The sequence below is a fragment of the Arvicanthis niloticus genome, chromosome 18 (assembly GCF_011762505.2).
Source record: "Arvicanthis niloticus isolate mArvNil1 chromosome 18, mArvNil1.pat.X, whole genome shotgun sequence".
Classification (NCBI taxonomy): domain Eukaryota; kingdom Metazoa; phylum Chordata; class Mammalia; order Rodentia; family Muridae; genus Arvicanthis; species Arvicanthis niloticus.
In genome coordinates this window covers 37,185,587-37,200,869 of record NC_047675.1, presented here as the reverse complement: position 1 = coordinate 37,200,869, position 15,283 = coordinate 37,185,587, and the positions used below count along the sequence as shown (strand labels likewise).

At 40.9% G+C, this 15,283-nt stretch overlaps 1 protein-coding gene across 1 annotated transcript in view; it reads left to right on the top strand.

Moving 5' to 3' along the window:
• Nucleotides 1-15,283, top strand: part of Glg1 (golgi glycoprotein 1) — a 97,967-nt gene that overhangs the window by 65,564 nt on the left and 17,120 nt on the right. The window contains exons 9-16 of the mRNA XM_034523078.2: nt 1,724-1,845; nt 3,544-3,645; nt 5,550-5,703; nt 8,273-8,410; nt 11,712-11,798; nt 12,663-12,725; nt 13,429-13,542; nt 14,674-14,762. Of these exons, the coding sequence (XP_034378969.1) occupies nt 1,724-1,845; nt 3,544-3,645; nt 5,550-5,703; nt 8,273-8,410; nt 11,712-11,798; nt 12,663-12,725; nt 13,429-13,542; nt 14,674-14,762 (869 nt within the window). The remainder of the gene's footprint in view (nt 1-1,723; nt 1,846-3,543; nt 3,646-5,549; nt 5,704-8,272; nt 8,411-11,711; nt 11,799-12,662; nt 12,726-13,428; nt 13,543-14,673; nt 14,763-15,283) is intronic.

Below are 15,283 nucleotides of genomic sequence, written 5' to 3'. Positions count from 1 at the left end.
GCTAGCTTGAAACTCAAAGATCCAACTGCCTCTGCCTCCTGAGTGCTGGGATTAAAGGCATGTGCCATCCTTCCTTGGCTGAAGTGTCCAGTTCTTAAGGATGGAAAAAAGGAACTTAACAGCAGTAAGGGTTATAATTTCTATTTTTCTTCCTCTATTTAAGATTCTCACTTCACAACCCCATCTGCTACCCATCTGTGGTAATAGTGATCTTCTGTCTATAAAATGGTTTGCAGTTTACCTTACTTTTTTCTTTTCACTGTTTGTTTGTTTGTTTATTTGTGTGTATGCTGTTGCTGTCTTCAGACACACCAGAAGAGGGCAACAGATCCCGTTACAGATAGGTGTGAGGCACCATGTGCTTGCTGGGAATTGAACTCAGGACCTCTGGAAGAGCAGTCAGTACTCTTAAACCACCGAGCCATCTCTCTACCCTCTACCATACTTTTTTTTCATGTGGTATCACTCTCTGTGTGTTCTGGGATAGGATATCACTGTGTAGCTGTCTTAGACCTCTAAAGCAGACTGGCCTTGAGCTCACCTGCCTCTATGTCCTGAGTGCTGTGGTTAAAGACATACATCACCACACTTGGCCATTTCTTAAAATCTGTAGTTAAAAGAACTAAAGTTTGGGGCTGGAGAGATGGTTCTGGGGTTAAAATTAGCATTTGCAGCTCTTCCAGAGAATCTGAGTTCAGTTCCCAGCACTCACATTATAACTTAAAACATCTGTAGCTCCAGTCCCAAGGAACCTGATGCCTCCTGCTGGCCTCCACAGGCACTGTATGTGCATGGGTTAAACAGACATACATGTGGGCAAAAGACAGTTGTACACATAAAATAAGAATAAAGGGAAAAAGAGAAGGAGGTAGTAAAAACTTTGCGGCATATGAAATTGTCTGGCTCGCATACATAGCTCATGTTACACTTAACAGACCAGTACTTACACTTGGGTCTTCTTATTCATAGTTTCTTCAGTCCTCCACGCTGAGCATTCTGTGCTAATGCTTGTGGTACAAATATAGTAGGTAAAGAGTAATAAATTGTAAGTGTTCTTTTCTTTTCCCTTTTTTGTTCTTGATTTGTCTTTCTGCTTTTTGGGATAGTATTTCTGTGTAACAGCCCTGGCTGGAACTCACTCTATAGATCAGGCTGGCCTTTGAACTCAGAAATATGTGTGCTTCTGCCTCCAAAGTACTGGGATAAAAGGTGTGCACCACCACTGTCCAGCACATTCTTGCTTTCTAATTCCAGCCATGAGTTAATTGGAATCTCTTGCATCTACCTTAATAAAATATAGTATGCTTGCTATGATACCAATGTCATTACAGCAACATTCACAGCCTTTTAAGGATCAGATTGTTCTCTAGTTGAGCTGTCTTTTCTTTTACTCTTTCAACTCTGGCTTCCTTCGAAGCATCAGGTTGAGAAACTGATTAGTTGGGAACGAACCTACATAGGCATGTTTTGCAGACTTGTTTTGCAGATGCCCGTGAAAGAGCAGATCAGGTAAATGTGCACATTCCATAATGACTTCAACAGAAAACCCAGGGCAAGTGGCAAGTGGAGAAAACAACTGCAAAATATTCCAACAGCGTTTTCATCGTGGCCAGTAACATCTGCAGATGTTTGTTTGGGTTGTGTTATGACGGGCTGGACTGAGCATGCTAGTGTGACATTGTTCTTCTCTGTGCCTAAACTACCTTTTTTTCCCTCAATCCAGCTTCAGACACTGATTCAGGAGACTGACCCTGGTGCAGACTACCGCATTGATCGGGCTTTGAATGAAGCTTGTGAATCTGTAATACAGACAGCCTGCAAACACATACGATCTGGAGACCCAATGTAGGTTCACTATCCATATTGTATTTTATTTGCCAACACAGAGAACATTCCCTCCAATGGCTTTTGAGTGGTTTAACATCTTGACTAAAATTTTGTTGATTGTGGACACACACAAAACTTTGGCTAAAACTAATATTGAGATTGAGACTTCTGACCTGCCTTACCCATGATATAGAGAGGCCTAAACCCAGTACAGTAATGATGTTTGTTGACAGTGACTGGACATATGTGGACCTCTCTATTAGTCACTGAGTAACCTCCTGGAATGCAAAGACTCTCAGGGTATCAGGATAAAGTGACACACTTGGCACTCTGTCTTTCTCATGTTTGTTTGTTTGTTTGTTTGTTTGTTTTCTGAGACAAGGTTTCTCTGTATAGCCCTGGCTCTTCTGGAACTCACTTTGTAGACCAGACTGCCCTCAAACTCAGACCTGCCTGCGTCTGCCTCCCAAGTGATGAGATAAAAGGTGTGCATCATTACGCCTGGCAGCTTAAAGTTTTTATGTTGGTAAAGGAGGTAGATGAGCATACACAGAATGTTTATAGTATAACCATGGCAACCAGAAGACGGACAGGGGAAGAAAAGGAGATTCATTTTACATGTGTGGGTACTTTCCCTGCATGCCTGTCTATGTACTACTTACTTGCCTGGTAACACACAGTAGCCAGAAAAGGGTGTCAGATTTTCTGGAACCAGAACAGTAAGGGGGTGCTGGGAATTGAACTGAATCCTGTTGAAGAACAATCAGTGCTTTTAAACACTAATACATCTCTCCATCCACAACAGCATTGATTACAATGTGTAGCTCTTTGTTGTTGCTTGATTTGAACAAATATTTTAAAAGACATGAGATAGTTGAAAATATTCACAAATGTGGGAACAACAAGGTTATGTTTGCTTGCTTGCTTTGTTTGTTTGTTTTTAGAGACAGAATTTCTCTGTGTAGCCCTGGCTATCCTGGAACTCACACTATAGACCAGGTTGGCCTTAAATTTGGATGGAGATCCTCCTACCTTTATATGATGTATTTCCCTTTTTATTGTTACTCTTATATTTTTGGTTGTGAGCCTAGCCTTTAACGGCTGAGCCATCTCCCCAGCCCTTATTGTTACTCTTGATATGACAGTGATCACAAATTTTAGAGAAATAGGCTGAAGTATTTACTGTGATTTGCTTCAAATATCAGCAAAAGACACTAAGTTAAAACACATTTAGTAAGGGCTAGAGAGATGGCTCAGTGGTTAAGAGCACTGATTGCTGAGTTCAATTCCCAGCAATCACATGGTGGCTCACAACCATCTAGTGCCCTCTTCTGTTGTCTCTGAAGATAGCTACAGTGTACTCATATAAATAAAAAAAAAAAAATCTTAAAAAAAAAAAAAAAAAAAAATTTAGTTATAGGTTCACAATCGCTCTGGAGAACAGAAGTGGTTAGTACACTATTCTCTACTCTTGTATACGCTGGAATGTTTTCATACTAAATAAAAATAAAGCCGCTACACAGATCTTATATATGCAGAGTTTAAAGTCCAAACTGACTTAAAACTGTTAGAAGAAATAGTTACTGACAAGATCAGTTAATTTGTGTGATTCTTAGAAAAATAAATCATATCACCCTGGGGAATACGTATTGAAATGAGTTTTGAAGCCTGTGGTGAAAACACTTCTTCATTACAATTTACCTCTTTAATAACCAGGATTCTTTCATGTCTGATGGAACATTTATACACAGAGAAAATGGTGGAAGACTGTGAACACCGTCTCTTAGAGCTACAGTATTTTATCTCTCGGGATTGGAAGTGAGTATTTTAAAACCAGTGGAAGGCACTGCCTCATTTTGTTCCCGTGTGTAGTCAATATCAAAAGAATGGGTGTGTGTATAGGCAAGAATTTATTAGCTTATCAGTGTGTACATATGCATTCTATGTGTCTGTTTGCCACAGTGAGCAGTTAGGAGTCAGAGGGCAACTTTATGAAGTCTGTTCTCTTCCCTCTGCTCTTAAATAGGTTCTTCGAATAAAACTAGTGTCACCAGGCTTAAACCATAAAGTGCTTTATCCACCGAACCATCTCACAAGTCCACACAAGTTTCTAAACCCAGGGCTTCATACTTGTAGAGAATACACTCCTTTACTAAGCTTTGTTCCCACACCCCGCTTTTATAGTTTATGATAATAAGTAACAAATTAACAAATTCTTTTCAAATTCTTGAGTAGCTAACTATCTCCAACCCCCAGGAAACCTATTCTTACTGCTTCTAGAGCAGTATCCAAAAGCAGAGTCAGCCCACTACCAGCCTGTACCGAGCATCCCTGTTCATCACTATGGAAGTTGGACTAAAACAGTTTCAAGTAACACAAATATCCATTGAAAACGAGCCCCAGTACTTCTATAGACCACAAGAGGATCTTCAACTCTGACTCTACAAGGATGACATTACATATATGACAGTTTGTCTTATCCTGTTAGCAAAATGAGAAGAAAGGAGCTAGGAGTGTGCTCTTGCAGTCAGAACCACTGTTTTTATTGGAGTGATGCCTCCTCTTCTGTACTTGGTTCTCTTTCCATATCCAGTGCTGCCAACACTGCTGTTTCTACTTCCCATAAGCTGTTTCCTGTTTACTAGTTTAAGTCAATATACTATGATCTTTACTCTTTTGTGATGATTAATTTCTATTTTATTGACATGTGTTACTTGAGGTTTGGTGTGTTTTTATAGATTAGTCTGGAAGACATTATGGCATATGAGTGCGTGTCTGTATAATGAGGGCTGAAGCAGAGTATTGCAAGTTCAAGACAGCCCATGACTATATAGCAAGACCCTGTTTCAAACAAATAAATGGATATGGAAAGGGGTCAAAGGAAACTAGATGATTGCTTTTCTGAGCTTCCTCAAGCTATCTGAACTGAAATAACTTGAGTTTACTACACTTCTCCCTAATCAAAACAGTCATTTCTCCTCCTCCCCTTTTTCTCATGTGATCAAAAATGCACTTCATAATCTCATAAAAGCTTAATGTTAGCTTCTTTCCTTCCATTAAATAGTTCCCCCTACAGTTTATAATAAAATGTGAACGGAATCAGGCGTTCCTTTGTCTGATTTAGAGAAAACAAGCAGGTTCAGTACATGATCATGCCCTCAGATGATTCACAATTAAATGTTTTATAACTTCATAAGCAATTTTCAGGTTAATTGAAGAAACCACTGCTTCATCTTCCTTAAGAAGATTGAGAAATTGTTTTTGTTGTTAAGAGTGTTGTGAGTAGGAGGCTGTTCCTGTCATTTTTGATTTTGTTGAATCTGGTATGTCAGATAGAGTTGCGTTGCAGTGTGACTTTCCTGGGCTAGCAGCAAACCTAGTTTTACTGTCTGCTATCTGGGCCTGCTAAGTCTTACAGTAACAGTGGGTACCTTAGAGTCTTTGAGGAAGAGTACATTTTCTGTATGAAGATTTCTATACATTGACTATTGTGTCATGAGCAGCATTCAGAGCGAGGTTTGCTTGCTCATGCCTCTAATCTCAGTTTAAGAAGTGGAGACAGGAGGACCAAGAGCTTAGCTACAGAGCAGCTTCTAAGCCAGCCTGAATTATATAGGACCTTGTCTGAAAGGAGGGCCGGGGGAAGCCAGCAAAAACCCTTAGAATGTATGAGAAAGAAAATATGGAAAGTTGTGCTTCTCTTTTAACTCTTAACCTTTTAGGTTGGACCCTGTTTTATATCGAAAATGCCAGGGAGATGCTTCCCGCCTTTGCCATACCCATGGTTGGAATGAGACCAGTGAACTTATGCCTCCTGGAGCTGTATTTTCTTGCCTGTACAGACATGCCTACCGTACAGAAGAGCAAGGAAGGAGGGTATGCCATCACCCTTGGTTCTTCCCACTGTCATTTGTTTCCTACCTGTTGGTATGGTTTCTGTCATCACAAGGAAGCCTTGCAGGTATATGTGGTAGGATGGGAGGATGCTCTACTACTAGAAATGCAGTCCTTCGGTGAGATCCCTGCTGGTATAGCTGGGCCACCACCTTCTATCCTGTGTGTTGGTTTGTTTTTGCTCTAAACAAAGGATGTGGGGAAACAGTCCCGGGTCTTCTCTTTAAATTTTCAAATTACAAATGGACAATTAAATTCTGCTGTTCTAACTTTGTTTAGCTTTAAAGATCCATTAGAAGCTTTTAGCTGGGATACAAATGGTTCTATAGGCTTCTACACCTTTGGCAGCAAAACACAAATGCTTTATATTGATGAGACTTCTCTGGCAATGCACTAGTTGGAGTAGAAGCTTTTTGGCGTCTCCCTGCTCCAGTTGCTACCCTTTAAGATATTTGTGTGAACTTCTTGTCTTCTGGTGCCACCTAGACATGCTGCTATGTCTCATTTTGAGATCTTATTGAATATTATTTCTGCATATGTTACAGATGTAGCTATGTTTTATATACCTGAGTACAGATATCCCTTCTGACCTTAGTCTTTAAGTGTCTAGGCTTCAGACCCAGGAGGTACAATTAGAAAATATACTATAATAGATAGCTAAAGGCCTCACTACCAAATTTTTATATTTTTTATTCTGTCTCTGTCTGTCTCTGTTTCTCTCTCTCTCTCTCTCTCTCTCTCTCTCTCTCTCTCTCTCTCTGTGTGTGTGTGTGTGTGTGTGTGTGTGTGTGTGTGTGCGCGCGCTTCTTGAGACAGGATTTCTGTCTTTAGCCCTGGATGTCCTGGAACTAGCTTTGTAGACCAGGCTAGCCACTAACTCACAGAGATCCACTTGCTTTTGCCTTACTAGTGCTAGGAATAAAGGTATGAGCTCCAACTGCCCAGCTCAGTTTTAATTCTGTCATACCAAATGCTCCTATATCCTAGTATCTCTTGGTCACACAGTAGGAAGTTCTTTCCCTTGGAAAGAAAGAAAGAATCAAATCCCTTATGCTAACTTTTTAGAATTTTTTTATTATTATTTTTAAGATTTGTTTTATGTATGTCAGTACACAATAGCTGTCTTCAGACACACCAGAAGAGGGCATCAGATCCCATTACAGATGGTTGTGAGCCACCATGTGGTTGTTAGGAATTGAACTCAGGACCTCTGCAAGAGTAGTTAATACTCTTTAACTACTAGATTTTTTTATTACATTTTTATTTTGTATACACACACACACACACACACACACACACACACACACACACACACACAGTATGCATGTAGAAGCCAGAAGAAACTTGGAGAAGTTTATTTCTTCCTCCATCATGTAAGTTCCAGGGATCACTAGGCTCAGTGGAGGTACCTTTACCCACTAAGCCATCTCTCCACACCCTTTTTGCTAGCTATAAATAAATATGTATGTATGTATGTATGTATGTATGTATGTGTTTTAAAGAATTGAACTGAAATTTGCAGAACATAAAATTAATCTTTTTAAGGAAAAAAAATTCAATGGCATTCATACATTCACAGTGTTGTACAAATACTGTCAAAATATTCTGTGACTCTGAAAGGGAACTCCTTGGGCTGGATTCAGTGGGTAATGTGCTTGACACCTGTAAGTTGTCCTCTGTTGTCCACACACGCCATGGCACTTGTACAGCTACTGTACTCACAGTCACAGATAAGTGAGAAATAAATGGATATAATTTAAAAAAATATAATGAAGCCTCATACCTATTAATGAATTATGTCTATGACTCTACCTCAGGTGGGTGTGTTTTAGGATGAGAAGCTGGCTGTACTGTAACACCTTTTCTATGAGCTTCCAAGAGATTAGTTTTCATCTTTCTCACCCTCTGCTCAGTCCATGTAATTCACCTGTATTATACACAGCCCCGACTGTATGTAATAACTGATCCTCTGTTCTTTCCTGCATTCAGCATGTATATATAAATCTTGCCTGAGTCAGATCTAATGTTTTATCCATACTCATGAGAAGCTAGGTTGCTTAAACAAAACCCTCCTTTGAACAGATCTAGTTCACTTGTTTTCAGGATACTTTCAGAAAAGGACACCTTTGTTTTTAATGGTTAGTGAAAATGCTGACTTAGAACAAACTTCTTGTAGAGTTAAATTTCTTTCTTTTTTTTTTTTTTTTTTTTTTTTTTTTTTTGGTTTTTCGAGACAGGGTTTCTCTGTGTAGCCCTGGCTGTCCTGGAGCTCACTCTGTAGACCAGGCTGGCCTCGAACTCAGAAATCCGCCTGCCTCTGCCTCCCAAGTGCTGGGATTAAAGGCGTGTGCCACCACCGCCCGGCTAGAGTTAAATTTCTAGCAGCTTCCGAATGCATTTAGTTTTTTGTCCTAGAAGATATCATTTGGTTTAGTCAAAGTTTAAGGGGTAAACTACAGGCCTGGTTGGTTATTTATTAGTTTGCTCTGCTTAGGAGCTTCATGTATTTATTTGTTACCTTTAAGGTCTCTTACTCATTCTTTCTCTGTAGCTCTCACGAGAATGCCGAGCTGAAGTCCAGAGGATCCTGCACCAGCGTGCCATGGATGTTAAGCTGGACCCTGCCCTGCAGGACAAGTGCCTGATAGACCTCGGGAAGTGGTGCAGTGAGAAGACAGAGACTGGGCAGGTCAGTGACAGCTTCCACCTGCTGCTTTTTCTAAAGTTCCCGTGACGGCTAGCACAGTGCTTGCTGGTGGGATTTGTTATATCTTAAGTGTTCTTTCTAGGAGAAACCCACCAGAGTTTTTTGTTTTTATATCTAAGAATAACTACATTTTTCATATGTTTTTTTAATTTAATATTTTATTTATTTACATTTCAGATGCCATCCCTCTTCCCCGTTCCCCCCACCCATTACTCCCCGATCCCATCCCCCCTCCTCCTTTTTTGCCTTTATACTGTTGAAATTACATGCAAATATTAAGGTCAGTTCTAGGTCAAGGAACTAGCAATACAATAAATATAAATGGTCCAGGAACAAGGAAGACAAGAAACCCAGATAATCAAAGAACATGCATGACAATAAACAGTTTTCATATTTTTTTTTTGTTTTGTTTTGTTTTGTTTTTGTTTTTTGAGACAGGGTTTCTCTTTGTAGCCTTGGCTGTCCTGGAACTCACTCTGTAGACCAGGCTGGCCTCGAACTCAGAAATCCACCTGCCTCTGCCTCCCAAGTGCTGGGATTAAAGACGTGCACCACCACTGCCTGGCTTTTCATATGTTTTAATGTTATTGTTTCTGCATATTTAGAGTTGATTATTTTCCCTCTTTGTTTAAAGCTTAGAGCAAAAGAGTCTAAGAAGATGACTCAGAGGTTAAGAGCACATTTTGCTCTTGAAAAGGACCCAGGTTCAGTTCCCAGCACCCACACACTGGCTCACAACCTTCTGTAACTCCGGTTCCAGGGACCTGATTCCTTTCTTCTCACTTTGCAGGCCTAGAAACGCAAATGTTGCAAATACATGACATTCAGAAAAAACATATATTTAAACTAAAATCTAAAAATTTTTAAAATGAAAGAAATCTTAGAGCCAAAATATGTCCTGCTCTGACAAAAATGTAAGATTTTGTGGTAGGCATTATTTGTGCTAGACATTCCATCTTCCTTAGCATAGTTTACTTTTCTTTCCTTATTGTGACTCATTTTTAATTCATTATTTTCTAACATTTATAGATTACATTAAATCCTTTTGTGATAGCAAGGTATACTATATTCATATGTGTCTGATATATACCAGTAGATAATGTGCGTGCCCTAAAACAGCCTACAAGATACATGGGAATGGAGTTATTTTTCTACTTAGTTGATCAAATTGAGACTCAAAGAAGAAAACTTCCTTATTAAAAACTCAAGACTAATTTTAACTAAGAATTTATTTCATTATAACCTTTCCACAAAGAATAAACCAGAAAAGAGTAGTCTCAATACTTACGTGCCTTCTGTGACTGGTCTCTAAGGCTGTGTGTTTCTTTTGTGGTTAAGTGTTACTGAAAGTTATGAGCAAGGCAGTACATCTTCCTCGTGGAGCAGGGTAATAAGTGAAGAGCAGGTGCTTGCTAGAAAGATCCTAATATTAGAATAAGGACTGAACTTAGGCCTCTGGGCTTCATTTATACCATGACAGACCCCTTCTGGAATTTTCAGAGTCACATATAGCTAGACATGGTAGTACATGACATAATTAAGTCTAAGAGCGCTGGGGAATTGGATGCAGGAGGATCAGTTCAAAGATAGCTTTGGCAGCCAGGCATGGTTCACACCTTTAATACCAGCACTCAGGAAGAGAGGCAGGCAGATCTCTGAGTTTGAGGACAGCCTGCTCTACATTAGGCAGTTAGATCCTATCTCAAAAAACAAAAACGGGAAAAGATAATCCTTGGCTACATAGAGAATTTGGAGCCAGCTGGGCTGTGCGAAATATTGTTTCAAACAACAGGGACTAGACAGATAGCCAAGTTGCTAAAGTGCTTATTGTACAAACATAGGTTTGATACTCAGCATTCAAGTGAAAGCAGGGTGAGGTGGCTCTTTCTTATAATACCAGCACCTGGGAACCTGGGAACGAGAAACAGGCAGGTCCCTGGAACTCACTGTGAAACCAACCTAACCAAATTGGCAATCCCCCGCATCCCATTGAGAGGCCTGGTCTACACAAACAGGTTGGACAGTTACTAAGCAACAACACCTAGGGTTGACCTCTAGTCTCCATGTGCATGTGCACACACACCTATACATGTGTGTTATGCCTACACATGCATGTAGTGGGGAAAGGACACAAGGCCCTACTCTTCCCTGAAGATTATAGTCAGTAAATGACCATGAAGAAAATTTTTCTTATTCATTTATTTCTTAATTTATTTATTGAGATATGGTCTCATTAGGTAGTACAGGCTGGCCTCTGTATATACAGAGATCTTTCTGCCTCTGCTTACCTGAGTGCTGAGATTAAAAGTGTGTGCCACTGCATCCAGCTATGAAATTTTATTCACTAGTGTTAAGGTATCCTAGCAGTCAAGCTCCAGGGAATACCACAAAATTACACCATACAACCAATCTCACACAGGTTATGTAGGGAAAAACAGGACAGTGGCTGCCTCTACTAGGGAGAGAAGCAACAAAGACCTGAGCTGGAGACAGGCTTTCTATAAGGATTCTTGACGTAGACCTTTCTATTCTAGGGTGCCCTGGGATTGGTACGATTTTGTGGCCTGATTTTGGGCTTGGCTGTATTCTGAGAGGGTGGGGCCTGGCAGTTGGCTGTCCTCAGGAGCTGGGCCTGGCCACTCCAGGACCTTGCAAGTAGTATAGACCATGCTTCTATAAATAAGCCTGTAGCTATGCCTATATAAAGAAGCACTGTAATTACTTACCAAGGGTATGGCTGTTGAATATCATTTTCATGACTTGTGTACATGTGGCACATAGACATATGTGCAGGCAAAACATTCTTACACATAAAGTAATTTTTAAAAAATAGCCTGCTAGCCAGGCGATGGTGGCGCACGCCTTTAATCCCAGCACTTGGGAGGCAGAGGCAGGCGGATTTCTGAGTTCGAGGCCAGCCTGATCTACTGAGTGAGTTCCAGGACAGCCAGGGCTATACAGAGAAACCCTGTCTCGAAAAACAAAAACAAAACAAAAAGCCTGCTAAAGTTTATAGGCTGGGGTTTATACTTTGAAGACAGCTGAATAATTCCCATTGGGCTTGTAAATTTGGCCTTCTGAATTTGCATGACTTATTGTGACACTTGGCCCTCGACCACTAGGTTACATCAAGGAACATGTTACACCTCAGTTTACAGTCATATGAAGTGTTTGTGTTCAGTTTACTGAGGGGATTTTAAAGGGAAGATGAGTACAAAGGGAGCAGAGAACCCCACTTCCCCTGTTGACTTACGTGACTGAAGGACTTGCCTGTTATGTTCAGGAGCTCGAGTGCCTTCAGGACCATCTGGATGACTTAGCTGTGGAATGCAGAGACATCGTGGGCAACCTCACCGAGTTAGAGTCTGAGGTAAGTAGTGAGCAGCTCCCTAAAGAGAGGGGCTGCCAGCATTACTTAGCACTTTTGTTCCCTTACTCTTGAGAGAACATACTGTCTTGTCAGTTTAATCCCAGCACTTGGGAGGCAGAGGCAGGTGGATTTCTGAGTTCGAGGCCAGCCTGGTCTACAGAGCAAGTTCTAGGACATCCAGAATTGTTACAGAGAAACTTTCTCAAAACAAAACAAACAAAAAGAAACAAAAGGGAGGTCAAGGAGAATAAGAAAGTAGTCATCTGTGTGACCCCTCTATCACAGCTCCAGAAGCTATACAGAAGTCTATACGGTTAGCTCTTTGGTTTTTTTCCTCAAAGTTATTGTGTATTAGAGAAAAGATGGCTCCTGAACTTCAGGTCTGAATCACATTTAAAAGCAATCTAAGCAACCATAGTCTCTTTAATCTGAAGCTCTTTTAGTCTGGTCAGTTGGTACTATTTCTATGCTTAATAAAGTCTTGGGACTTCCAGTTATACATGAAAGATTAAACACATGTTTATCCCTGTTATACCATGAAACATACTAAAAAATAAAAAATGAGATTAAAAAGCCCAATAAGTATAGACAGTATTGTTCAGAAATAGAGAGATCATAAAAACTCTAGAGAACGTGCATGCTTTAATATTATTGCCAAGTAATTCTGCCTCTTCAGTTGTTCACGGTGATGAAGAATCTGCCTGCCAGGCACTTTCATGTCAGCACTCAGACAGAGGCCAGTGGATCTCTGAGTTCTAACTGCAGCTACATAGTTAAGACAGGGAGATACACAGAGACACCTAGAGCCTCCTCCATCCCTGGCCTTTGTATAGTAGAGTAATTAATCTATTTTATCTTCTACAGGATATACAAATAGAAGCTTTGCTGATGAGAGCCTGTGAGCCTATAATTCAGAACTTTTGCCATGTAAGTGATGTCTATAGGAACAAGGGTTATTAACAGAACCAAATTTAATAGGACTTTGTACCCCAAAGACCCTCTGTCTTCACAATACATTACTGTTGAATGTATAACCGGCCTTAGCAAGTAAAATTTGGAACTGTAAACAAGATCAAGGGAGAGGCCAACATCCAGGAACCCTGTTTGATTTTAGAACCTAATTCCAGCAGTTGGTAGCACTCTGTAGTGGAGCAGTGTGGCTAGCAGCAGTGGATGAGATGGCTTTATAAGAAAAGATGTAAGAGGGAAACTCCAGGAGGTGGCTGAGTTGCTTCTCAGAAACTATGGCTTCTCAGAAGCACTGGCAGTAACTAGTAACTGTGTCCTTATACCTTGGTGCTGAGGGACTCCCTCACCTTATTTCTTACTCACCCTTTCCTAGATTGTAGGAGGGAAGTACATTTAGTAACCTTTAAGATCTGACAGATAGGGATCATCCGCTGTTGGCATTATTCATACAAGGAAATAGGGAGACAGTTCTCACGGGGTGTTCTCGCCTCATGAATATTATTCTGCTGAACTGCGCTCTTTCCTGATTTCACAGGCTTGGTTTTGAAGAATTTATTTTGAAGACTTTGAGGGTCACCCCATTCGCATTTTCGTGGATGGCACTATAGATTGTATTGTTAATTGTGACACATAAAGTGTATATGTGTATTCTCTTTCCCAGGATGTGGCAGACAACCAGATCGACTCTGGGGACCTGATGGAGTGTCTGATCCAGAACAAGCACCAGAAGGACATGAATGAGAAGTGTGCTATTGGCGTCACTCACTTCCAGCTGGTCAGTGCCCTTCCTGTCTCGGCTGCTGTGGTAACTGTGGGATATCTACCTCCTGCTTTACAGCAGCCATGCAGCTCTGCTCTTCCCAAACTTCTCAGTAAACAGGACTTTTCTCATCAGATTAGCATGTAGTGAAATGAGACCTAGTCCTAGGAACCATTCATTACAGGAGGATAGAGATAGAGGGCTAGCAGCTCCTGCTCTGGCTGTAATGCTCACGTTAAGTGATGCTATATCACTGGGATCTGTAGTTTCTGTGTGGTGCATGTACATCAATACCTGTACCCTGACACCTCTCTTCTGCTCCTACTCCCTCTCTCTCCTCTCTCTCTCCATCTCCTTCTCTCCCTCCCTTCCTCACCATCTCCTTTCCTCCCTTCCCCCCTCCTTACCACTGTGTGCTGAGTAGTAAACCCAGGCCTCACCTTACAAGCAGTTTCCACTACACTAAATCCCAACACAGCACATCTGCATTTTTTTTTTCTTTTTAAATCAACTCAATTTACCATTTGAATAATATGGTAATTACACTCTTGTAATTACTTCTTATTACACTCTTGGTAATAAGAAGCAGCTAAGGAAGTTGGGTATAGCAAGAACTTTATTCAGAGAGGATGACTTGTCAGTCAGCTGAAGTTATTAACTGTTTCTCAGAGCCAGTAGCCCCTACACTTGCATTTCATTATGTTAATGGACTCTTGCCCTGCTGACATCTAGACTCTAGTAAAAGATGCCAGAGCAGGTATAGTATATATCACAGCTGTATGATCCTCGGGGGATAGCAGCATAAATTATGTTTGTGCCAGAGGAACACTGTCGACATAGTGAGCTCAGATGTGGAAGGAAGATCAGTGTGCTGTCACAGGAGAGACATGAGATTTCAGCAGACTATCAAAGATCTATGACCAGACTGCCCTCAAACTTGCTATATAACCAAGGATGACCTTGAACCTCTGATTTTCCTGTGTTGTGTCTGTCTCCCAAGTGCTGGTGTCCAGGGCATGTATTTTTTGTAGTGCCAGTTTAGTGCATGCCAGCCAGTTGCATTATCAGTCATTGTTTGGCTGAAGTGTCACTCATTGTTCTTAATCGTAACTTGCAACAGAGCTGTTTTTCTTTCTCATCTTTCAGGTACAGATGAAGGATTTTCGATTCTCTTACAAGTTCAAAATGGCCTGCAAGGAGGACGTGTTAAAACTTTGCCCCAACATAAAAAAGAAGTATGTATCTCTTAATTGATTTTTTCTGCTTCCCAAGCCTCCCTGGGCTACTTAATGAATATGTAGGGTGTGAGGCCCAGAGGCCTCCTGTGTCTCTATTTGGTAGTCTAATAAAACTGGCATTGTCTGCAAGACCATGGCCATAGTTGCCGACAGCCATACTTGTCCATGGACATAGGTATTCTCAAAAGAAAAGCTCCTGGAGTATGGGAATACTCCTGATTTTTTTTTCTCTAGGCTCAGACCATCTGTCTGAATCAGGTGTAGGGAGAGCCTGGAAAAGGAAATTGCTGGAACAGCCTTTTGCCAGACTCACCACAGTGTGTCATTTCTACAGAGAAGCAGCACAAGCCTCACTGAAGTAGAGGAGCTTGACTCGCTTGGGAACTAGGTCTTAATAAGGAAACTGATGATAAGCTTTGACAGCACAGCTGCCCAAATCTTACAAGTTGTAAGGGGGAGAAAAACCATGTTACTAGGACATATTTTCCCTTTTGTGACCAGGTTCCATTTTGGACAGG